Below are 24,999 nucleotides of genomic sequence, written 5' to 3'. Positions count from 1 at the left end.
TGTTTTCTTTTCCTAACAATTTCTCAGGATCAGTTGAATTTATGGTGGATCAGAATTTTAAAATGGGGAGGGGCCGAGTAATTGGGGAGCCACCAACATTTTCGAATTTTAGCATGTTTTAACATGTTGTAGGGGCCACCAGGGGCGTCAATCCGTTTTTCAGATTGGGGAGGTGAAGTCATGAATCAACGTTCCAAATCAACTCAATCACACACATACATAGGCCTATATATTATATGTGACTCATGAAAAAGAGACACATGTCTCACCAACCAATTAATGCGAGCGCGAAGCGCGAGCTGAAATTTTTAAAGTATAATGACCTGAAAACAAAAAAAAAGGTGCCTGTTCAGGACTGTTTGTAGTGATAAAGAGGATACATATCTCACTGCACAGATAATGCGAGTGCCGAGAGCGAGCAGAAATTTCTTTATATTGTGACCTGAAAGCTTGATTTTTTTTGTACCTCTAAACGAGGGATTTATTCATAATTCATCACACATGTCATAATAAACTGAACATCACACTACATTTAACATTTTCTCCGGCAATCTCTTATCTGACTTCTTCAATTCTTTGTTTGTAATTCTATTTTCCATTTCTCTTACAAAAAGGTATTTCAAGCTTGAATCTCTTCTGTCTATACCATATCTATTTCCGTTATGCAACATTTTATGTATACACCAAAAGGTGACTGTCATTGTTATATCTATGTTTATATCGGTATTTTTTTTTAGTAAACAAAATGTATTCACATGAATTTCGACTTTAAAAGTATACATAACAACATTCTTAACATAAGAAAAGAGCTGTTTGTTCAAATCACATTCAATAAAGGCGTGTATTAAGTCTTCTTTTATATGACAGTGCGGACAATATTTATCGTCAGCAAGACCCCATTTTATAAAAAGATTACTTCTAACAGGTATTAATTGTATAAAAGTTTAAAATTAAATTCTCTTAAACGAAGCTCACCTATACATGGCAAGTTTCTTTTAAACACAGAAAACCAGTAAATATCAGTCTGCAGTATATTTTCCCAAAAGATACATCTATTCGTATAATTCGGTGTTAAGCAAATCAGATTATAAAAACATTTCCTACTTATGTCATTCACTGCAACTAGCCTTTCTCCAATTAAAAAAGTAGGAGTTTCAAGAAAGTAATTGAAATCATTCGCTGTCTGTATATTTGTATAAAACTCTTTTAACCACACTTTTGGAATAGCTTTTTTTAACTTTGCATATTATATATTAATCTTATTGGAGGGTTTATCTTTAACGAAGAACAGAGTGTCATCGGCGTACTGTAAAAGTTTTAAGACTGACGTGCATCCTTCAAATTCAATACTTTTAATTCCATCATTTTGCCTTATTCTATTTGCCATAAATTCAGCTGCTAATATAAACAAGAGTACCGAGAGGGGGCAGCCTTGATGTATCCCTCTTTTGACGGAATGTTTCCGAGATCCAACCATTTACAATAACCGAATTTGTGATATTAGCATAAAGAACCCTTACCCACTTCTGAAAGTAAGGTCCAAAATTCATTTTTTCTAGACAACTGTTAACAAACTGCATATTAATAACATCAAACGCTTTACTGAAGTCTACCAACATGATTGCTCCAGTTTTCTTATTCTTCATTGTATAGTGAATCACATCTTTTACGAGTCGTACATTATGGGCCGCCAGTCGACCTTTAACATAACCATTTTGATTTGGGTCAACAATCAGAGATATAACTTTTTGTATACTGCGGGCTAACACAGCTGCTATGATTTTGTTATCACAATTTAAAAGTGTTATGGGTCTCCAATTCTTTAAATTAAGTCTGCCTCCTTTTTTTATAAAAGTGTAGTGAGACCTTTCCTCTGAGTGTTTGACATAGTTCCATTACTATAACATTCATTTAGTGCTCCGACAAGCATATGACTAATGTCCGATCAAAACACCTGATAAAATTCGACAGGAATTCCGTCACAACCGGGAGCTTTATTCTTTTGCATGGAGAAAATGGCATGCTTACATTCCGTAATTGTCGACAAAGCTTGATATTCTAAGCATTTTGTGTACCATGGTATCTAAAAGAACAAAAGATGCGAGCGCGAGCTGAAAAATCTGTTATTTCGATCTGAAAAAAATGACAGGTTAATGGACGCTTTTAATAAAGAACAAGATATATATCTAACACAAGATTATTGAAAGATTATCGAAGTGGGAGTTCTTTTGAGGTTTAGAACTGAAAACAGGACGTTTTATTCACCTATTTATTATGAAAAATATGGGTTTTTCCTACAGAAATGATGCAAGCGCGAAGCAGGAGCTGAAAATTTTTTTATATTTATATATATTTTTATATTTATATTTTTAAATTTTAAAGAGTTGTGTATCTCAATCTCGCTTGCTGATATCTGTGTAACATTAATACAATCTTATTTTATTTTTGCACATGCGGAATTATTGGGGGGGCAAAACGATATGTTCACCCCCCAATATTTTCATTGGTGGGGCGATCGCCCCCCCTCCCCTGCCCCCCAGGATCGATGCCTCTGGGGGCCACTGCCAGAAACCCCTATGATGATATGTCACAAAACATTGTGCACACTCAACCGTAAACACACGATATCAAAATTGTGTGTGAGGTCGCTAAATGATGGATAGTACCTAAAAACAACCTTTGCCCAACTTTGTATTTACACAATCTAAAAAAACGACTCTTGTGACTTTAAAAAATTGTCATTTTTAATTAAATCTTTGATTCCTCATGCATGTCTCAACCGATCAATCTCATTTTCCCCCAGGAGTTGCTTAATGAGTGTAGAAAACCACCTACGAAATATAATATTTACAAATTATTCCGTTCAGAAGTTACAACAATTTGATTTAGGGGGGACTTAGTTTTTTTGTTGTGTTTATTACAAGCAGACTGATTAAAAAGCTCTTAGCTGCCACAAGATAAAAGCATGGATTATCGGTCATTACCATCACCAGCGTTAACCTTTTACAATACGTGACATTGAAACTATACTAATACGGGATTATCATGATAGGGTTGTGAATGCATTCAATGAAGTATAAATGAATGATGCTTATCTATTTCAAGACTGTCAAGCTATTCCTCTATTCAAATATTGTGGGCTTATGACGTCAGACCAAAATCTCCGTGATGTAACTTTTGACATTGACAAGACCAGACTGGTCTGGTTCAAACCAGGCTACTTGTAGCCAGAATGAAAATCCACTTGACTAAATACAGGATAATATTTTTGTCTTTACTAAGTCAACTTGTGCGGATACCTTATCTACAGTGTCTTCCAGAAAAAAATCTTGAGAATTATTGATGATTTATCATAACTTAACTACAAATACAATTTACACCTGTACCTATCATTTCAAATCTTCGGTGATCCTCCTCTTTCTCCTGAAACAACTCAAAAGTTTCCTCATTGATGCATGAGTGAGTAAGAACAATTTGAATAAGAAAGGATTCCAAAAAGTCACTTGTCAGGAAAAAATGCATTTCTAAAGAGTTCGATATCTGCTCTTTATGTTGATATCTCAGTCACAGAAAATACTCAAGAAATGAAAAAGTCCTGTCTCTTTGAAGTAATGCTTGTATTTCCATAATTTTATTGAACAAATTTTTCTAGCTACATGTATTGCACAGTTAACAAAAGACTTACTTGTGGCTTGTCAACAAAATGAAGTATTGAGTGAGTTGAACAGCTAGCCTTTAAGATGTCTTCGTTTTATCAAATTATTGAAATTCAATCATTATTTCATTAAACCTTATTATTTCTTTGCTATTGTCAGTTCTGTACTTGAGGTTTAAAATAAGCACAGATATTTACCTTTTGGGCATGTGATTTTCTTCTTTTTTTAAAAAATGTATTGTAACCACCCTCCACCACTCCTTGTCATTACGTCAAAATTCCCTTTGAAACGATACCGCAGTTTGGATTGCGAACTGCGGTGTTGTACCCCATTTTCCATTTGGATCTCCTAAAAACCATTTCCAAGCCCTTATCAACCGCGCTTGGCCAAGTAATCCAGGGGTAATCCCCGCTGTCTCAATTTCACCCCCACAGGCCAGTATATGAGCGTTGAGCAAAGGACGAAAAGATAAACAACAGCTGCGCTATTATGTAAGACTTCTCTGCCTGTAGTAGGACCTTCGGAATTTAATCACGTTTTCAAAGACATATTGTATTCAGTAACCCAATGTTAGTCCATTTTCAATTTCGAACGAAGAAAATCGACCTCGGAATAAGGAAAGTAAGCGAATAAAAATGACGGCATGCTTACAGGGACCGCACTCAGCGCTGCGCATGCATCCCATCGTGTGTGGCCCCCTGCTGTGACTGTATATGCCGGGCTGTTGTTTTATCTTCGGACCAACGTCAAGAAACAGGTGTTTTGATACTTAAATTGCTTTCTTGAGGCAGTTACGGCTGGAGAAGAGAATTGATGAGAAGGGGAACTGGGGTATAGTGTTCTCAAATGGAAGTTTTTCGTCATGTGACTTTGTTTCCTTTTTGTCTCGCCCACCAGAGGTGAAGGCGAGACTGAAAGATCCAAATGTCGTCTGTCCGTCACAAACCTGTAATGACACAACTCCACAACCATAAGTCGCTTTTTAACCAAACTTGGATGGTGGATGGACTTAGGGGACCTGCATGTTATGCTGCAGTCTTAGGTCACATGGTAAGGTCAAAGGTCATTTTCAGGTCAACGTTAAAGTTTACATGCAAGACTATCTTATGACACCTAACTCCACAACTGTAAGTCTTTTTCAACCAAACTTGGATGGTAGATGGACTTTGGGACCTGCAGGTTATGCTGCAGTCTGAGCTCATATGGTAAGGTCAAAGGTCAACGTTAAAGTTTACATGCAAGACTCTCTTATGACACCTAACTCCGCAACCGTATGTCACTTATCAACCAAACTTGGATGGTAGATGGACTTGGGTACCTGCATGTTATGCTGCAGTCGGAGGTCACATGGTAAGGTCAAAGGTCATTTTCAGGTCAGCGTTAAAGTTTACATGCAAGACTCTCTTATGACACCTAACTCCGCAACCATATGTCGCTTTTCAACCAAACTTGGATGGTAGATGGACTTGGGGGACCTGCATGTTATGCTGCAGTCGGAGGTCACATGGTAAGGTCAAAGGTCATTATCAGGTCAACGGTAAAGTTTACATGCAAGACTTTAACTCCGCTTTGTAAGTCGCTTTTCAACCAAACTTGGATGGTAGATGGACTTCTTCTTCCAGTCTGGTACAGTCCGCCACTAGCGTATTATCGTACGGGGGACCTGCATGTTATGCTGCAGTCTGAGGTCATATGGTAAGGTCAAAGGTCATTTTCAGGTCAACGTTAAAGTTTACATGCAAGACTCTCTTATGACACCTAACTCCGCAACCGTATGTCGCTTTTCAACCAAACTTGGATGGTAGATGTACTTAGGCGACCTGCATGTTATGCTGCAGTCGGAGGTCACATGGTAAGGTCAAAGGTCATTTTCAGGTCAACATTAAAGTTTACGTGCAAGGCTCTTATGACAAGTGTTATTCCATCCCAGTCATTTCACAATGAAATTTCGATATAATCTTGCGTGCCCTCACAAATCATGATATTTCTGGTTATTTTCATAAGTGAGCGAGACACAAAATTCCTTTTGCCTTGTCTCAAATTGTTTTTACTTGCTCATGCATGAGAAGATGGCCATATGAACTCAAATGGCACAGAGGTTTAATATTCAATGAGATAAACACCAACCTTGATGTCTGCTTGAGGGCAAGTCCAAGAATTCGCGCGCGTTAGCTATGGGACATTTCAGAGGCTTTAAAAACATGAAAAATAGTGTTAATTAACTTTGATTAGATTGAATACCCTCATGAAGGTAGACATCTAGGAGAAGAATAATCATGCAAAAAATGGAGACCTTGACCTTGGTCTTTTAGAGAGAAAAGATGTGCCGTTACGTATGGGACGCAGAAAAAAGACAAAGTATTTCATTTGACAACTTGTAACTTTTTTGTATTTATATGTTTTATTGGGTCCACACTGACCAAAAAATAAACAAAAATAACAAATCAAACATAATTAAAATATTTACAAGTGATCATAACATCATTAGAAAAAAAAAAAAACATATATAATAATAAAAAGAATAAATAAGAAAAAATAAATAATAAAGTGTGATAGAAGTCACAATACTCTAGTATATCTAAGGAAAGTTTCATGTCATAAGCCAAATCCACCTAATTGCAGACTCTAAATTAAACAAATTAATGACATGTTACGAATGGGACAGTTGGGTATGGGACATTCTGTCCCCATAGAGAATGTACACAATTTTCTCCAGAATTCAAAAAATTGAAATAATTTATAATATGGAAATAAGAGTTTCTTTCTTTTAAAATGTTTTATTGAGACATATTTGATATGACTGAAAGGTGAATTAGCCATTTCAACATTTTCCCTTGTTTTTCATGGTTTCATGAATTTCTTATTTATTTATTTATTTATTTATTGATATATTCATATTCCACAATCATCAAAGTACATTTCGTAATCATGTTTACAATGAAAAAAAATGCATAACATATGCAGGATTGAAACGTAGCAATGAAATTAAAAAAGTGGAGGGGCCTACTAAAAAGCAGAGCTTGTAAAATGTAGACCCCCTATCAAAACTTTATACAAGGGTAATATGATACAAATAGAGTAAAATAATCAGCAAAATTTTATAAAATTATATAGATATAAACACTGTAACACAAATGTATTTACACTATATACAAAATTAAATATTGACTTTAAAAAATAATCAAAACTACCGTGGATAGTATGAAGTTCACAAATATTAGATTGAATCAATAAGAATTCAGGAGAAATTTTTTGATGAGTAATTTAAATCGTATAAGACTAGCTGCCTCTTTCATTTCTCTGTCCAGAGAATTCCAGAGTTTTGGTCCTGTGAAAAATACAGTTTTGCTAGAAAATACTGTTTTACTTTTAGGTAAGTGATAGTCATTTGATTGTCTCGTATTATATGAATGTAAAGTATTGTTTCTCATAAATTTCTTTTGTAGGACATTAGGTACACTATTTCTATCTAGCTGATACATGAATTGGAATAGTTGCAAGCGGTACAGGTCATTGATTTTAAGGATACGTTTCTGACGAAACAATTCATCCGTATGAGCTCTAAAGGACATATTGCATATTATTCTCAGTACTTTTTTCTGAAGTAACAAGACTTTATTTAGTCTCGTTTGAGAGGCATTACCCCATGCCAGAATTCCATAATTAAGATATGGTAGAATTAATGCACAATACAACATGGATAGCGCCTGTGCTGGTAGAACGTATTTAAGCTTATTGATGACTCCAATATTTCTTGACACAGTTTTGCAAGTATTGTTGATATGAGCATTCCACGTAAGCTTGTTATCAATAGTTAGACCTAAAAATTTTGTTGTTTGCACTTCTTTGATTTCAGTATTATCTAAAAGTATTTGATGCGGTAGATGTTTCAATGAATGACTAAAAAGCATATAATTAGTTTTTTGCAGATTCAGTGACAATTTGTTGGCTTTAATCCAGTTTGTTACTTTTTTAAATTCTGTATTCATAGTGCTCACAAGTACATGTGGATCATGGTGTGTATAGAAAATATTGGAATCATCAGCAAAGAGAATAAATGAGAGAACATGAGATGAATTTTTCATATCATTAACATAAAGTATAAATAACAAGGGGCCAAGAATACTACCTTGTGGAATTCCACAGGAAACTGGCCTTGTTGGAGATTCTGATTCATTTACTGTAACAAACTGAATTCTATCAGTAAGATAACTCCTAAACCATTGTAAAGCTGTCCCTCTGATACCGTAATTTGATAGCTTACATAACAGTATTTCATGATCTATTGTGTCAAACGCTTTTGAGAAGTCAAGGAATAATCCTACAGTATGATCAGAATTATCAAAAGAAGTAGATATTTTATTTATTAATGTCAATATAGCATGAGTTGTATTATGTTTTTCTCTAAAACCAAATTGATTATCACATATAATACTATATTTCTTAAGGAAAGCAACTGTCCTTTTATAAATGATCCTTTCAAGAATTTTTGAGAACGAAGTTAACAAAGATATTGGTCGATAATTACTAGTAATTAATTGGTCCCCCTTCTTGAAAATGGGTATAACTTTAGCTATTTTCATCTTCTTTGGAACCTGGCCAAGCTGCAATGATAAATTAAATATATGAAGCAGGGGATCAGCAAGGGAATGTATAATGTTTTTCAATACTTTATTTGTAATGCCATCATATCCGGGTGTCTTTCCTGCTTTCAAATTAAATACAATCTCAAGTAATTCTTCTCTATGAACTGGAGTAAGAAATATTGAATTATCATTTTGTTTGTCCAAAAAGTACTTAAACGAATTTTCTACAGGGATAATATTTCCAGCTAACTTTGGTCCAATTTGAGAGAAATATGAATTAAATTCATTTGCTATAGAATGAGTATCTTCAACCATATTTCCATCTACACATAATTTATTAACAGCACTAGATTTGTTAATTTTGTTTAGAGCCCCATTTATTGTTTTCCATGTATTTTTAAGGTCGTTTTTATATGATTGTAATTTTTCTGAATAAAACCTCTTTTTTGCTATTCGGAGAGTAGTTGTTAAGGTATTTTTATAAGACGTGTATCTATTCCGTGAAACATCATTTGGATTTGATATATAAGAAACATACAGATTATTTTTCCGATTGATAGACCTTAATATCATTTTTGAAACCCATGGTAGTTTTGGAACACGTTTATAGTCGTAATTTCGATATTTCTTTAAAGGAACACAAGAATCTAAGCAATCATTGAAATATTTCAAAAATATGTCAAATGAGTCATCGACATTCTCTTTCGAGTTATAAACGTCAGACCAATCAACAGAGCTTAAATCTTCTTGGAGGCGTTCAATATTTTTGTCACTAAAGTTGCGACAGATCCTATATTTCTTTTCCATTTTTGCGAGTGATTGCATTGTTTGGATATGGGTAAAAATAAGAAAATGATCGGATATGTCTGTCGTTACAATGCCAGCTTTCGGAAGAGGGTGAGAGTTACAGAATATATTATCTATAAGCGTAGCAGAATGATCAGTAATACGGGTTGGTCTAGAAATAATCGGCAAAAAAGTAGAAGTTAACATTAATTCAAGGAAATCGTTTGTTGCAGAGTGATTACTGGTCAAGAGATTAATATTGAAATCACCAGTGATGATACAATCGTTATTTATCAATTCTCCGTTTTGCAAAAGTTCATTAGTAGCAAGTAAAAAATCTTCTATACAAGAAGTTTGAGGAGGTCTGTAGATGACACCTATTAGAGTTTTCTTATCTTTTTGAAGTTTTACTTCTACAAATAAGGATTCGATGATATCATTCATATATTCAAATTCATGTCTAATTGCATAATCAAATGAAGACGGAATATATAATGCTAGTCCACCTCCAATTTTATTTTTCCTATTGTTTATAACAATATCATAATTCGGGATGGTGCATAAGGAATTCGGTGTTTCCGTGAACCAAGTTTCAGTAAGAGCAATGATTGGGGGATTGGCAAACTGTGTATTTTCTAATAATAATCGTAATTTCTCGAAGTTTTGGTTAGCGCTTCTTATATTCAAATGCAAAATAAAAACATCATCTTCTCCAATCAATTTAGCATAGTCTTTGAATGAATTTTCTGTATAATATGGAGAAGAGGAAAGATTGTATGCTTTATCATGAATATCGAATTCAACTTGAAGTTCATCAAAATTATTTGTAAGAATATCAGTAGAAAATCTATCAAATGGAGTATGATGATTTGAGATAATGTTGCTTTTATCCTGACTTGGATGATTTAGTAATAAGAAATCATCATTATTCAGATGATAAAATGGGAAATCACGCATATTATTCACCATTATGAAATAGAATATATTGCCATTTTAAATCAAAATCTTTGTAAGCTGAGCATATAAAGCATATTTTAGATTTGATACCGTCATGACCCCAAATTCGAGTTTGAAAAATACTGCAGTTGTAATAGTTAACAAAATAAAGATTATTTGATACAATTATTAACGGTCGATGAAGAATATTTGCACACAAAAATAAGTAAAATGACCTCCATGAAATGTCTGGTATTGAAACATTATTGAAAGGGCAGTGAAAGAATGCAAAATATACCACGGAAAATAACACAATTATTGATCGATGCGAAAAGTTTTGTGACGTGAATTTCATAAGAAATAAAAAGAATACTGGAAAATGGAAAAACATGGATAGTCCTTCTACAGCTTAGAAAAGTCCTCTCTGGAATGAATGATGATGGGTTGACACTTCTCATCCTTCCTTACATAGATTCGGCCATTCTGGGTCCACAGGAACTTGTATCCGGCATCTCGGCGGGCCTTGTTGACATCTTTCATTAGCTCCTTAGTGGAAGCGATCAGGTTTTCATTGAGGTAGATCTTGCCATCGCTGTTGTATCCAAGATCCTTTGTGGAGAGAGTCTTCAGCTTCCTTCTCCCATCATACATGATGTTCCGAGCTCGTCTTGTGGTGAATCGCACGATGATTGGGCGGGCTTTGTTATCAGCTTGGCGTTTGGAACCCAGCCGATGAACCACATCGAAGTCGGATGCTGCAAGCTCAGGGCTGATGTGTTTCGCGATATTAAGTACGATCCTTTCAGGAACCTCGCCCTGTCGTTCTGGTACACCTGCCACCTCCAAGTTGACTCTTCTGTGGTACTGGTCAAGTTCGTTAAGCTGGAAGGTCAACTCACTGAATCTCTTCTGAAGACAGATGTTTTGTTCCTTCAGTTCTCTGTTTTCCTTTTCTATCTTCTCGGCCTTCAACTTCATTTCCTCAAATTTCTCGTTGAGGAACGACAGCGAGTTGACAATGCTACTTTGTCCCTCTCGTATGCTGTCGATCGACTGCTCCAAGACGGTCAACTTAGCATTCAAGGAATTGGAAAGTTTCCCTAGCTCATTCTTGATCAGTGATAGAAGATAGTTTTCATTCGTCTCTTCATTATCACCAGAGTTGTTTTTCGACGACTTTCTCTTCCCAGACATTTATTTCTATTGTTTTTTATTTATTTGATATTTTTCATTTTCACAATTTTTTTCACTTTATTTGCTTTCATTAATCAGTATTCATAACAAATCAGTCTTTAAAAACTAAAGTAAAGGTAAATATTCACTTTTTAGAGCACTCTTCAAATGTGTTTTTCTCCATTCACTTTGTACACAAATCTTCCCATTGACATTGTGTGTAAATTTCCCATACGTAACATATCGTCACATACGTAACAATTTTTCAATTAACTTCTAATTAAAAAGTAAATTCTATTTTAAAACTCTTTGTGGTATAACATTTTCATACTAAATAAATCAGAACTTCCCAGAGATGAAACAATACAAGTGTTGTATTATGAGAAATAACTTTAAAAAATTCATCAAAATGTTACATATGAGACTTTCTATCCTTGGACATGATCTAATTTGCATAATTGATTAGATGACACCACTTTTTTCCCCCAAAAGTAATAAGATATTAGGAGTCCATGTCCCACCTATGACTAAATCTCAGAAGTTTTGTTTTCATTTTCTATGAGTTTTTATAATTGTCCCATACGTAACGCCCATTTTACCAAATATGCAAATTTAGGTGCCCCAAATTAGATATGCATATTATCAAATTTTTCATAGTGAAATTTTAAAATTCAACATTTGAGCTTTCTTACCCCACCAAAGATAAATTCTATAATTTGAGATGAAATTTTGCCTTCTAGGGTGACCTTTTCTTGGACTTGCCCTTGATTATTCATTCTTTTATTTTGCTTTTGTTTAAATATATATCCCTAGAAAGTGATAATTTGTCAACTGGTATTTGATAGATTTGGTCAAGTACATAGCAACATGCTCATGCAAAGAGTGTTCATGGATGTACTACTCTAGTCACTGGGATCCAGGCATACGATAATAAGCGATTAATTGTACGCTTTATTTTCACATTGCAGTCAATGCAATCAGTTGTTAAAAATGTTCTACGATGATTACCAAGCTTCGTGTGATTGGTCCCTGGTCTTTCTGCATCCTGCTATGTCAGGCATGCTTTATATCTTGCTTTGAAATTAGCCTATCCTAATATTAAAGAGAAAAGTTATTTGAACCATGGACCTACAAAGAGATGGGACAATTAATACAAGCCATCTTTTGTTGCAATTATCACCTGACTAGATGTACATGTATTTATATCTTCATTAGAACATGAAGAACAATCAACAATTCAAAATGCTTCAGATTTGGGACTGCAAAATTTAAAAACAGATGATTTTGTCATATAAAGTTTGTTATCATTCAATCACCATACTTCCTCACACACATATTGACCTTAATAACATGGAGAGGTTCACATATATGCTATATATGCCATGTGTTTATGAAATAGTAGGAGGAAACATAGAAAAATTTAATTAAAAATGATTGAAAAAAATCAATCACATAGTTTTATATCTTTAAATATGCATACATTTCTCCCAAATAGTTCATATTGTAAACCAGAACTGCACTTGGATTCATTGATTTATTATTTTTCATGCGTACTGTTTGTGCAATATCAATGTCTAATACTGGACTGTTTCTTTCAACTCATGGCCTAATTGACAGTCACCATCATGCAACCATTGTAGAAGGGAATTTTATTAAAATGACAGTTACATGTGTTAAATAAGTAAATTCATCAAATAATTGAAGAGTGTCCATCACTTTGTATACAAATAATGAATGTTTATGAGTGCAATGGACAGAATACTTCATGAGGTGAAAGATGAAATGATCCATTCAACAGGGTGTAGCCGAGCTGAATGGATCATTATTTCATCTTTCACCAAATGAAGTATTCTGTCCATTGCACAAATGAAGAAACATTCTTTATTTGGTTTATATGACACCTAAAAATTATTTTTTTCAGATGAAATTTATGAATTTCGATGCAAAACATGCTCATGCAGTGCAAGTTCAGTCTGTTGATTGTTACGTCATTCCAACATGCGCACTGCTGGTGTCTGCAGCTGCAGTCTTGGTACGCGCATGCAATGGACAAAATCGTATTGATCCAAAATTGCACGGTTGATGACGTCATTACAAAATGGGCTGAATGAACAATATCAAACAATCAAATCACAAGGATCTGTCTAGGTGTCATATAAATTCTGCTCTGATTTGTGGTAAGGTGCCTGATGGCTGAATGAGCACAGAATCATGAAAATATACTGATTTTTCTAAAATATGTGTAATGCAGACGTGTTCTCATTCATTGATTTTCGTCTTGTTTTTATTCTTTGTTCTGTTTTTATACAGATTATTGTTTGACAGAGTCAACTTGACATTCTACGATAACAACACCCTATCCTTTTATCCACGATATTACTATTCATTTGATGAGGAGAAATCAGTCGGGCCAGAATCTGATACAATAATCACCTTGAATATGCCTTTAGTGGTAAGAACGAAAACAGATTTACAGAACTTTGAAATATAAAGACGGTGCACTTTCAGTTTGAAGTTAATTTTCTAAACTTTGCATCCAGGGCGATAAATATTTGTTGAATAATAGTGATAACTTACTGAAAGTTTTAAGATTTATATTGATATGGATAATAGAGATTCCAGATAGGGATTCAAGACATGAAAGAAATGCGTGTATATACTGCTGTCCCATGGAAAAAGGAATCCTCCTCCCCTTCCTCCTTGCCTTCCTCTCCTTCCCTTCCTCTCCTTTTCCACCTCTTCCTCCTGTCTTAGCCCTCCTCCCCATCCCTCCTTCCTTTCTCTTGTTCCCCTTCCTTCCTCTTCTTATCCCCTTTCCCTCTCTTCCTTCATTCTCTCCTTATACTTTCCTTGTCTCCTTATCTTTCCTCCTATTCCTTCCCATTATCCCTCATCCTCCCTCCTTCCTACAACTCCTCCTCTACCCTCCTTCCTCCCCTTATCCCCATTCTATCATTCCCTACCCCTTCCCATCATCCCCTATCTATGCTCACCCTCCCTTCCATTTCCTTGTCTTCCGCCCGTCACATAGATAATGATAATAAAAATACATGAGGTTTGTATAGCGCACTTTCCATCTTGATTAGATGCTCAAGGCTTCAGAGCAGAGCAAAATTATTTATATATAATACATGTCTGAACAATAAGTCAAATGTATATCAAAAAGCACTCTTAAACAGTTAAGTTTTTAGGTTGCCCTTGATGGTGGTCACTGAAGTCTGGGTTTTCAAACTCTAAGGGAGAGAATTCCACAGGCTAAGTCCTGAGCATGAGCAAAGGCCCATTCCCCCCGCATGATTTCTTAGCAACTGGAATTCGTAAAGAGATTAGATGATGAGGATCGTAAATTTATTAAGGGTTTGTAATTATGCAACTGGGAGAAGTTCCATTGACAATATGAAAAATCTTAAAAAGAGAAAATAAATGAAACCTGTAATGAAATTTAATTAACTGTTCACAGACGGTAGCATACTTTGTGAGGAACTTAGGTCCACTCGTCCAGCTTCCTGTCAATATTCTCTTGGAGGAGTTAGGAGAGAGACTCACTCTAAACCTTACAGTAGATCAGATACTCTGGGGTTATGATGAACCCCTTTTCAAACTTATTCAGCCAATAATCAGCATTCCAGGCTTTGATGAAGGGAAGTTTGGCTTCCTCTTACAGGTCAGTTTAATATGTCAATTTCTTTACTCCATGTTCATTTCATTACTCATCCAAACATTTCAGATTACAAGTGATAACAGAAAAAGTTAAGTGAATGAAATAAACACCAATAAATTAGTATCAATGATAAAGATATAAATGATGATTGAAAATATGCAAGAATGGATGAAAAAAAGTTGACTGATAAATACGTTAATGAACAATGAAATTTGTAAATGGATTAATGAATGATAAAGTTAAATTAAAAAAAAATGACAAAAATCATTGGATTGTATTCATCTTAATATTGGACTTTTCTGAGAAATTTTCTGTTGTGTATGTAATAATAATAATAATACCAACATGCTTATATAGCGCATATCACTGCCAAAAAGCAAAGAAAAGATAGACCTTTGCTTGCAATACTTTCACTAACTGGTATTTGATAGGAGTTCAGACAATCTCTTTCTTTTGTGTGTAGACACCATGAACTTACTTTAAATACATGTTATGTACCTTAAATGTGTTTTATGCTTCAGATTCTAAATGAGACCAGATCTTAATATAGATTATATGTATTTCCCCTAAGGTTTGGTTAATTGCTATGGGAACTGCTATAAAAATGTCATAATTTATATAAATGGTTCTTGTCATTTTCACTAATTTGCCTCTCTAGAATTCTGTGGGTCTACTTCCTGTGTTTGTGGGGGGGGGGTTTGGGGGGAAGGGGGTAGTGTATTACATAAGTTCAAAACTCAATCTGTTTTTATTTTCTTGTTTTCACTTCTAGTTCAATTATACAACATTGAACCTGTACACTGTGAATAATGGAAAAGAAAACCAGTCGTTGCTGAATGACGTTGTTAACTTCCAGGGCTTGCCTCAACTTAACTGGTGGGGAACACCAGCAACGAATGAAATTTTAGGAACAGGTTAGTAGCTTATCTGTCTCTATTGATCAAAGGGGAAACCAACCGTGATCATGAGATGATGTGTGAGTAAGAAGAAAAACAAGATAAAAAGAATATAGTAAAAGTTTGAAAGAAATTGGACAAGGAATAAAGGTATAGCTTTATATATTCTTTCTCCCCAAATTCTACAGATTTACTCAGAAAAATGAAAAATTCATCAATGATGATTTTTTTGCATTGATGTTTATTGCAATACACTGCAAATTCTAAGGTTGGTATCTCATCCCTGTGCCATGTGGTATTAGAGTAACTGTTATTGCCACTGTTTTTGCAACTTACCATTGTTTGGCAAAGTTACCTATTAGTATTATGCAAAAGGGCTCATGGTCCTGTTGCATAAAAGTTACCATTATGGAAACTTTGCCCTCGAATTGTATCTTTCATGGAATCCTTGATTGGCTGATGAGCATTGTTACCATGGTAGTTACCATTGGATGGCAAAGTTACCATAATAGTGACTTTTATGCAACAGGGCCCTGGTGCTTAACATTTCTTGATGGCAGTATTGATGATGGTGGTGATTGTGGTGGATGTGGTTGTGATGACCATGAATTAATGATTGCGATAATGGGAGGGGATTTTGTTTTTGTCTTTTTTCTTTACAGATGGTACTATGTATCACCCGTATATGTCAAGAGAAGAAAATTTATATCTCTTTCATCCAGATCTTTGTAGGTAAGTGATCATCATACATATTTTCAAAACAGATTCCATGATTCAATCCATGTAAGAAGTACTGATACCCTTCACCTAATGTACATTTGCGATGAAGATGATTACATTTGTAATTATTTGCAATTGTAGATAATTAGTTTTAAATTTTCTATTTTTAATTTTGTTTTTGCCTCGCCTGCATAGCAGAGCGAGACTATAGGCGCCGCTTTTCAGATGGTGGCGGCATCGTCAACATTGAAATCTTAACCTAAGGTTAAGTTCATGAAATGTCATCATAACTTAGAAAGTATATAGACCTAGTTCATGAAACTTGGACATAATAGTAATCACGTGTTACTTAACATCCTGCCTGAGTTTTATGTCACATGACCAAGACAAAGGTCATAGGGTCAATGAACTTAGACCATGTTGGGGGAATCAAAATCGAAATCTTGACCAAGGTAAGTTTTTGAAATTTCGTCATAACTCGAAAGTATATGGACCTAGTTCATGAAACTTGGACAAAAGGGTGATAGTGTATCACTTAATATCCTGCCTGAGTTTCAGATCACATGACCAAGTTCAAAGGTCATAATGGGTCAATGACTTAGTATAGTATTTTATTATCATGAGTGTTTACTTTTGTGAATTTTTAGCATAACAAATGGCCAAAATATACTAACCTACCAGGATAATTCGATAATTCATGATGAGTCATATACGGACTATGTGTAAGCTTTTGATGAATTTTACTTCTGTCAAAGCAGTGATTTTTAGACGAAATTTGAGATTATTTGTCCGTTTGGGAAGCTAAACAACATCTGCCAAGCCAGGCTGGGTTCCAGTGGAGTAAGGACTTGTATCATGAGAATAGGAGATCATTTATTCCAAATGTCACATATTCCCATTTTGCCAAAAAGCCTGATATCTGCAAATAATTCAGGGTAAGGATCACGACCATCCCAAAGAATTCAGAGTTCAAACTCAAAGGATTAAAAAAAAATGAAAGCACAACCCTATGTGGGTTCTAGGAGAAACATTTGCACTAAACAATGCGCCAACAGAGGCCCTGTTACAACCGGTAATGTGGCAGCGATGCCTAATGTACAAGAAAGCATCACTTACACAAATGTTTTGACTTCACAATTTGAAAGATTGACTGGGCTTACTGTTAGCGCTCTGTTAATGGGCTCACGTTACTGTGCAGCCAGCACTGTAACATTGGAGCATTAGATGTTACTCCAGTATAATACAAATTATTCCAAATATATAGCAAAGCTTTTGTTGGGCTTTAATAGATCATCAAATGATTGACAGGATCTGCAAAGTTGTTAAGTAGTACATTTCAATATACCAATATGCTTTCCCTAGCATATTAAACCTTTCTTGTATGCTTATAACAGTGGCGTACCGTGGGTCACGGCATTGGGGGGGCACCATCAAAAATTTTGAGTCACCTAGTGAGCGCGCAAAGCGCGCTCAGTTGCCAGGTATAGTGATATTTGAAGGGCAGTGCCATTAAACGGATATGTATCTCACTGATCATGCGAGCGCGAAGCGCGAGCTGAAAATTTTTGACATTTAGACCTAGGAAGGGACATTGTAAGCAAATTTTTGTTATCATGTTACATACCTGTCTCGCTAAACAAACAATACGAGCGCGATCGAGCACAAGCTTGAATTGACCTCAAACAGGGACATTTTAAGGACTTTAACATATCTCACCATATTCATCTAATGCGAGTGCCAAGCACTTGCTGATTTTGTTAGAATTATATCTAAACACAGGAAGCACTTGCAATCATTGTAATCATGATTCACATACGCATTTCACTAATCAAATATTGTGAGCGCGAAACGCGAGCTGAAATTTAGGAAATTCGGACCTGAAGTGGGGCATTCTAAGGCTTGTTTAACTAAGACCTTACGTATTTCACTAACCAAATGATGCGAGCACGAAGCGCGAGCTGCAAATTTTTGAAATTGAGATTAAAAAAAATGATATTTTGAGAACTATTTTTTAAGGAATCCATTAAGAGTATACATATCTCACCATAGTCATCTAATGCGAGTGCCAAGCGCTTGCTGATTTGGTGAGAATGACATCTAAACACATGAAGCACTTTTTGTAGTCAGTGTAATCATAATTATTATACGCATCTCACTAATGAAATATTGCGAACACAAAGCGCGAGCTGAAAATATAAGTAATTCAGACCTGAGGAGGGACATTCTAGACTTGTTTGTAGGAATTTACTAAGACCATAGTACGTTTTTCACTAACCAAACGATGCGAGCGCGAAGCGCGAGCTGAAAATTTTTGATATTCAGATCAGAAAAAGGGACAGGAAATGTTTTATATTAAGACCTTAAAATGGGGCGATCACTTTAAGTAGTCATGAAAAAGAAGCATATGTCACTACATAAAACAATAATAGCTCAAAGTGCGAGGAAACCTATTTGGTGTATATTGACTGAATTTGACAACGTCACATCTCTCTAATATACTTGAAAACTATAGTATTCCGAAAAAAAGACATGAGCCCTGAGCAAATCATGTTTCATTAAGTTATTACAAAAAAGTTTATATAATATACAGTAATATAACATAATTATGATATAATATAAAATTGATCATTTCTTCTTTCCCACTACGTTTCCCTCCCTTTCTCCCTCTTTTTCTCCCTTTCCCCGTTTTTTTTTTTTTTTTTGGCCAGCCGATTGGGGGGGCACGTGCCCCCATGCCCCCCTGTAGTTACGCCACTGGCTTATAAAGTGCATTTGCCATTAATCTATTAAGCACACTTATATAAATATTAATCTTGATAGATTAGTGTAAAACAATTCTCCATTTGCCATTTTTAAAAAGAAAAGTAAACAATACCAAATGTACTATCAAGTGCAGAATGATTATTTTATCTGTGTATTCAGGACTCCACTATCATTCTTTTTTCTACTGGTCCACTGTTCATGTTGGACAAACAATTTTTCCATATTTTACTGTTCAGATTCCAAAATTTACTGGTCCCAAAGAATTAAGAAAAACATTAAAAAAAGGGGTTTATTTTGCTGTCTTTTATTGCTTATTGTTACCCCTCCCCAGAAAATTTTTTTTTTTACTCCAGAGCCATTTTTATCATTTACAAAAGAGATGAAAATATCATTTGTATCAGTTTGAAATTAGATTTATATTTTTTATCGGGCTATTTCTGAAAGTTACTGGCCTGACAGCAATTTTTGTCTCACCTGCATAGCAGAGTGAGACTATAGGCGCCGCTTTTCTGACGGCGGCGGCGTCAACATCAAATCTTAACCTGAGGTTAAGTTTTTGAAATGACATCATAACTTAAAAAGTATATGGACCTAGTTCATGAAACTTGGCCATAAGGTTAATCAAGTATTACTGAACATCCTATTAGAGTTTCATGTCACATGACCAAGGTCAAAGGTCATTTAGGGTCAATGAACTTAGACCATGTTGGAGGAATCAACATCTAAATCTTAACCTGAGGTTAAGTTTTTGAAATGTCATCATAACTTAGAAAATATATGGACCTAGTTCATGAAACTTGGACATAAGGTTAATCAATTATCACTGAACATCCTGCATGAGTTTTATGTCACATGACCAAGGTCAAAGGTCATTTAGGGTCAATGAACTTTGGCCGAATGGGGTATCTGTTGAATTCCCATCATAACTTTGAAAGTTTATGGATCTGATTCATGAAACATGGACATAATAGTAATCAAGCATCACTGAACATTTTGTGCAAGTTTCAGGTCTCATGATTAAGGTCAAAGGTCATTTAGGGTCAATGAACTTTGGCCGATTTGGGGGTATCTGTTGAATTACCATCATAACTGAAAGTTTATTGGTCTAGTAATCAAGTATCACTGAACATCCTGCGCGCATTTCAGGTCACATGACCAAGGTCAAAGGTCAATGAACTTTGGCCGAATTGGGTGTATCTGTTGAATTACCATCATAACTTTGAAAGTTTATGGATCTGATTCATGAATCTTGGACATAAGAGTAATCAAGTATCACTGAACATCCTGTGCGAGTTTCAAGTCACATGATCAAGGTCAAAGGTCATGTAAGGCCAATAAACTTTGGCCATGTTGGTTTTTTTTTTGTTGAATAACCATCATATCTCTGTAAGTTTATTGGTCTAGTTCATAAAAAGTGAACATAACAGTAACCATATATCACTGAACATCTTGTGCGAGTTAGAGTAGTTTTCAAAGTCAGCACTGCTGCTATATTGAACTGCGTGATGCAGGTGAGACGGCCAGAGGCATGCCACTTGTTAACATTCTGGGACCATTGGACCGGTGCCAGTGTCGTGCGCTGGTGTATTGTATGTCATTTTCCATACATTTATTCTGAATAAATCATATTGTGAAGATATCATGATTTAATTGCATCAAGGTCCATGTAATTTGATAAATATGCCTTTTATGGTACATAAAAAAATCTCTCAATTTTGATCACACTTTCAGTTGAAATGATCCTAGGGTAATACCACATGCTTGTTGTTGAGGAAGGTGGAGTCAAAGGTCATCTAGGGGTCAAAAGGTCAAGTTTTTGATCAACTTCGTCTTATTTCTTTATTTCTGCATCAATTATGTTTACAGTTGGAACAAATGATCCTTGGGTAATACCACATGTGTGTCATTGAGAATGATGGAGTCAAAGGTCATCTTTGTTTGTTTGTGGTAACTCTCATTGGAACTCGGCAGGACAGCATTTTGCTGGTTAACGCCAAGCTGGTATATAACCAATTACCTATGAAACATTTTACGTCTAGGTTAATCAGTCATAGTGGCTGACGTTTATAGACAACAGATATCACTCTCGGGCCTTTTTATCAAAGTCTACAATCAAAGTTGGGATTCCAACTCACAACCATGCGATTATGACTCCAATGCTCTAACCACTGGACTACACGACCCAAAAAAAGGTCGCTCTCATTTCTTATTTCTGCATCAGTTATGTTCACAATTGGTACAAATGATTCTTGACATTTTAAAATGTCAATTGATATGAGGTCATCTTCATCCTTGTTAACTTGCTCTCATTTCTTTATATCTGTATCAATTGTGTTTATACTTGGTATAAATGATTTTTGGTTAATACCACACGTATGCGTTCTTAAGGATGTCTTGGACAAAATTCATCAGGGGTCAAAAGATCATGTTGATCGCGAAATCAGGCGAGATTTGTGGTTCGTGAACCACCTTGTTTTTTTAGCTGTGGTTGCTTTTGTACTGATAAACTATTCTTCATAGTTTGCTGCATAAACCTTTTATCTTCATTAATTTCTCTAGTTTGGTCAGAGAGCTCACATAGGTAATGGAGGACAATCTGCTCTAAAAATTTTAAGAGGATTTGTTATGTTTGCTCCCCCATGATCTTGGGAATTACATAGAAAGCCTTGGTAGGATTAATTCTTAAGTGTCATCATTTAATGGAATGTTAAGCTTTCTGAAAAATATGGAATATCAATACATTTTGGGATGACACCTATAATTAAGACGAAATGCTTGATTAAAAAACAATTAAACAATGAATAAATCTATTAACCAAGAGGAATGTAACCTAAGCATCACCAGGCATGCACATTGTCATGAATATTCATTAGGTGGGCTGATGATGTCACTTCCCCACTTTCCTTTTTCTTATGTTATTATTACATGAAATAAATAGATGTTTCATTTTTTTCATACATATATGTAAATGATGTGTCTCCATTATGATGAAATAAGTGGGTGTTTCCATTTACTGACACCCCTTTTCCCCATTATCAATTTAGTATACGTAGTGAATATTCAATAGCGGTTCATGTATTTTTCATCAAAAAGAGCCATGGCCAAATTCCCTTTGTGTGATTTGCTTTTATTGCTAATGAATATCAACTAGCCATCAATGCTTCTTCATATCGGTGATTGTCACCTTTTCATTGCGCAAAAAAATGATAAAGTTTTTAAAGAAATAATAATGCTCATTTAACTCTTATCAAGAAAATTTAGAAATGAGTAATTAATGATCTCTGAGGCATTGTTTTCGAACCTGGGATATATAAATGTTTTGAATCTGCAGAATATTAGTTCTCATAACCAAGTTTCGTTTTCAAGTGGCTCGTATCATGGCTTGCTATATGGGCATAAACACCCGTGATACAGTACCAGGTTCTTGCCGTAGCGTTCCGCCAACTGCCGGGCCGGGGTCTGCCAATGCTGGCAGCCCAGACACCTGGCTGGTGGATTTATGCCCTGGGTTTTACCTAAAACCCAGGATTAACATGGGTATGTCACGCAAGAAGAAGAATTGTTCATTTATCAAAATCGTAAAATCAGCCACTCAGTCCATTCACTGTCGTTTACTTCGTCAGTGCTTGTACCTGTTATCTGTGTCCAATCCAATAGATATTGTACATGAAGCAAGCACACATAGGGAGGTGACTGGTGGCTGATTTCCGATTTGGTCAATAATCATAAGTACGGTAACAGTACAGATAATAAGCTAAAGTATTTACTGCAATCTGAAATATGCCTTATGTTTGTGTGTGATGAAGTAAAATCTAACTAGGTCTACTTTGTCACTGCACTCACACTCCAGCAAACCTTGCACAACATAGTCTTATGTTAATCCTGGGTTTTATCAAGGGCATGACTTAATCAGCCAGGTAGCTGGGCGACCAGCCCTGGCAGACCCCGGCCCAGCAGGGTTGGCAGAACGCCATGGCAAGACCTTGGTACAGTATTACGAGTGTTTATGCCCTATAGCAAGTGACGACAAGCCACGACCACTTGAAAATGAAACTTGGTTATGAGAACAAATATTCGTCAGATTCATAACATTTAAATATCCCAGGATCAAAAACCACACCTATCATTAATTACTCCTTTCTAAATTTTCTCGCTAAAATTTAAATGACCATTATCATTTTTTGAGAAAGTTTAACGTTTTATTCGCGCAATGAAAAGGTGGAAATCACCGATATGAAGAAGCGTTGATTGCTAATTGATATTCAATAGCAATATAGCCAGTCACAGAAAGGGAATTTGGCCACGCCTCATTTTGATGAAAATTACGTGACACACTAAAGGGTGTCAGAGGTGTAAGTAAATGGAAACGCCCAAAATAAGTAAGTATAAATTAATAATAATAAACAACTAATGCACTTAATCAGTTGTCATTCCAATTGTTTTAGTTCTTGGTCGAAAAATTTTGAATAAACCTAATTTCATATAATAAAATACAAAAGAACAAGTGGGGATATGATATCATCAGCCCACCTAATGAATATTTATAAAGACATGCTTAGAACTGATTCACCGGAATGATGCAAATCTTTCAAATTCAATAACTTTTTAAGTGTTATCCGATTTTGATCATATTTTCAGCATTTTGCTTTGTGAATTTTTCTATTTATACATGTATCTCCAGCCTGGATCTTCCCTTGAAACTTTGTAAAACCAAATTGCATGCAGTGATGTAGGGTAGTTTTTGCAACAATCGCTAATTCTGTGGGGGGGGGGGGCGGGGGTCCTTGATTCCTTGTGACTGTGCCTTGGACTAGCCATGAGCTGATGGTGGAGTCGCTTAATACCAGGTAGCAGCAGATAGCAGGTTTGAAACCTGCTTTTGCCAATATTTTTCCCCAATATTTTTCCCCTGACCTATTTGCAGATCAAACATTTAATCTAAGGTGCAAGCCAGAAATGTTGTTTGCTGTTTGCTCTATGTGACCATCATTGGATGAACTTGCTGATTATGTGTTTGCTTCAGTAAATTAAGGATTAGTCTCCAAGGTTCCTTCTGAATGAAGTATGTTTACCTATAGCATCAGACAATAAGCAAATATTTCCCATCATTGTGATGTGAATGTGAGTAGAAAAACAATAACATCATGGGTCATTTTAATCAGTTCAATTCAATTCTTTATTGTCCATGATAGTGCATGGAAACATGGCATGATCACACATAAAAATACACAGTATGACATACATAAACATATCTTTAAAAATGCTAAATTACTTAAGTACGCTACCCAGTAATTTTCTTTGAGAATTTATTGTGGTAAGTCTAGATAAATGACAAAATGAAGTGTTCAGACAAAAGAAATGTTTAAATTGCGGGCCTCTGCAAATATTTTTTCATCACTTGCGCTGTCAGGCAAGTAATAAAAAAATTTGCTTCCCTGATAGAAAAAACTGCCCTATTTTTTTATAATGCTGTTGCTTGTAATTATCCTCTTTATGAAGGTACCACACTTAATTTTAAAAGAGAAATGAAAATAATGAAAATCATATAGTTACACATGTAGGTCTGAACATTTATTTTCAGCAAAAAGTCATGACAACAGTTCTTATTGCCATCATTGACATGGATCTGTTAAAATGGCTCGGTTTGGCTAGTATATATAGTTTCACTCTCACTACTTTCGGAACCATAAAACTATTAAAGTCACTGCCGATTGTGATGACAAAAATCACCAATTTTAATCTTATGACACATTATTTACGCGCTTGGGAATGATCACTAATCTTGAGGCCGAGTTACGAATGGCAGCGAGCACTGGTGGATA

The 24,999-nt window shown here is 35.3% G+C and overlaps 1 protein-coding gene across 1 annotated transcript in view; it reads left to right on the top strand.

The window, feature by feature from the left end:
- Positions 1-16,560, top strand: part of LOC121419111 (scavenger receptor class B member 1-like) — a 33,568-nt gene extending 17,008 nt beyond the window's left edge. Inside the window, exons 3-6 of the mRNA XM_041613426.1 lie at positions 13,448-13,589; positions 14,598-14,801; positions 15,571-15,712; positions 16,357-16,560. Coding sequence (XP_041469360.1) covers positions 13,448-13,589; positions 14,598-14,801; positions 15,571-15,712; positions 16,357-16,430 — 562 coding nt within the window. The 3' untranslated portion in view covers positions 16,431-16,560. The remainder of the gene's footprint in view (positions 1-13,447; positions 13,590-14,597; positions 14,802-15,570; positions 15,713-16,356) is intronic.
- Positions 16,561-24,999: the final 8,439 nt, after the last annotated feature.

The sequence above is a fragment of the Lytechinus variegatus genome, chromosome 7, assembly GCF_018143015.1.
Source record: "Lytechinus variegatus isolate NC3 chromosome 7, Lvar_3.0, whole genome shotgun sequence".
NCBI lineage: Eukaryota > Metazoa > Echinodermata > Echinoidea > Temnopleuroida > Toxopneustidae > Lytechinus > Lytechinus variegatus.
The sequence above is the reverse complement of the archived record's forward strand: the minus strand, read 5'-3'. Positions and strand labels throughout refer to the sequence as shown.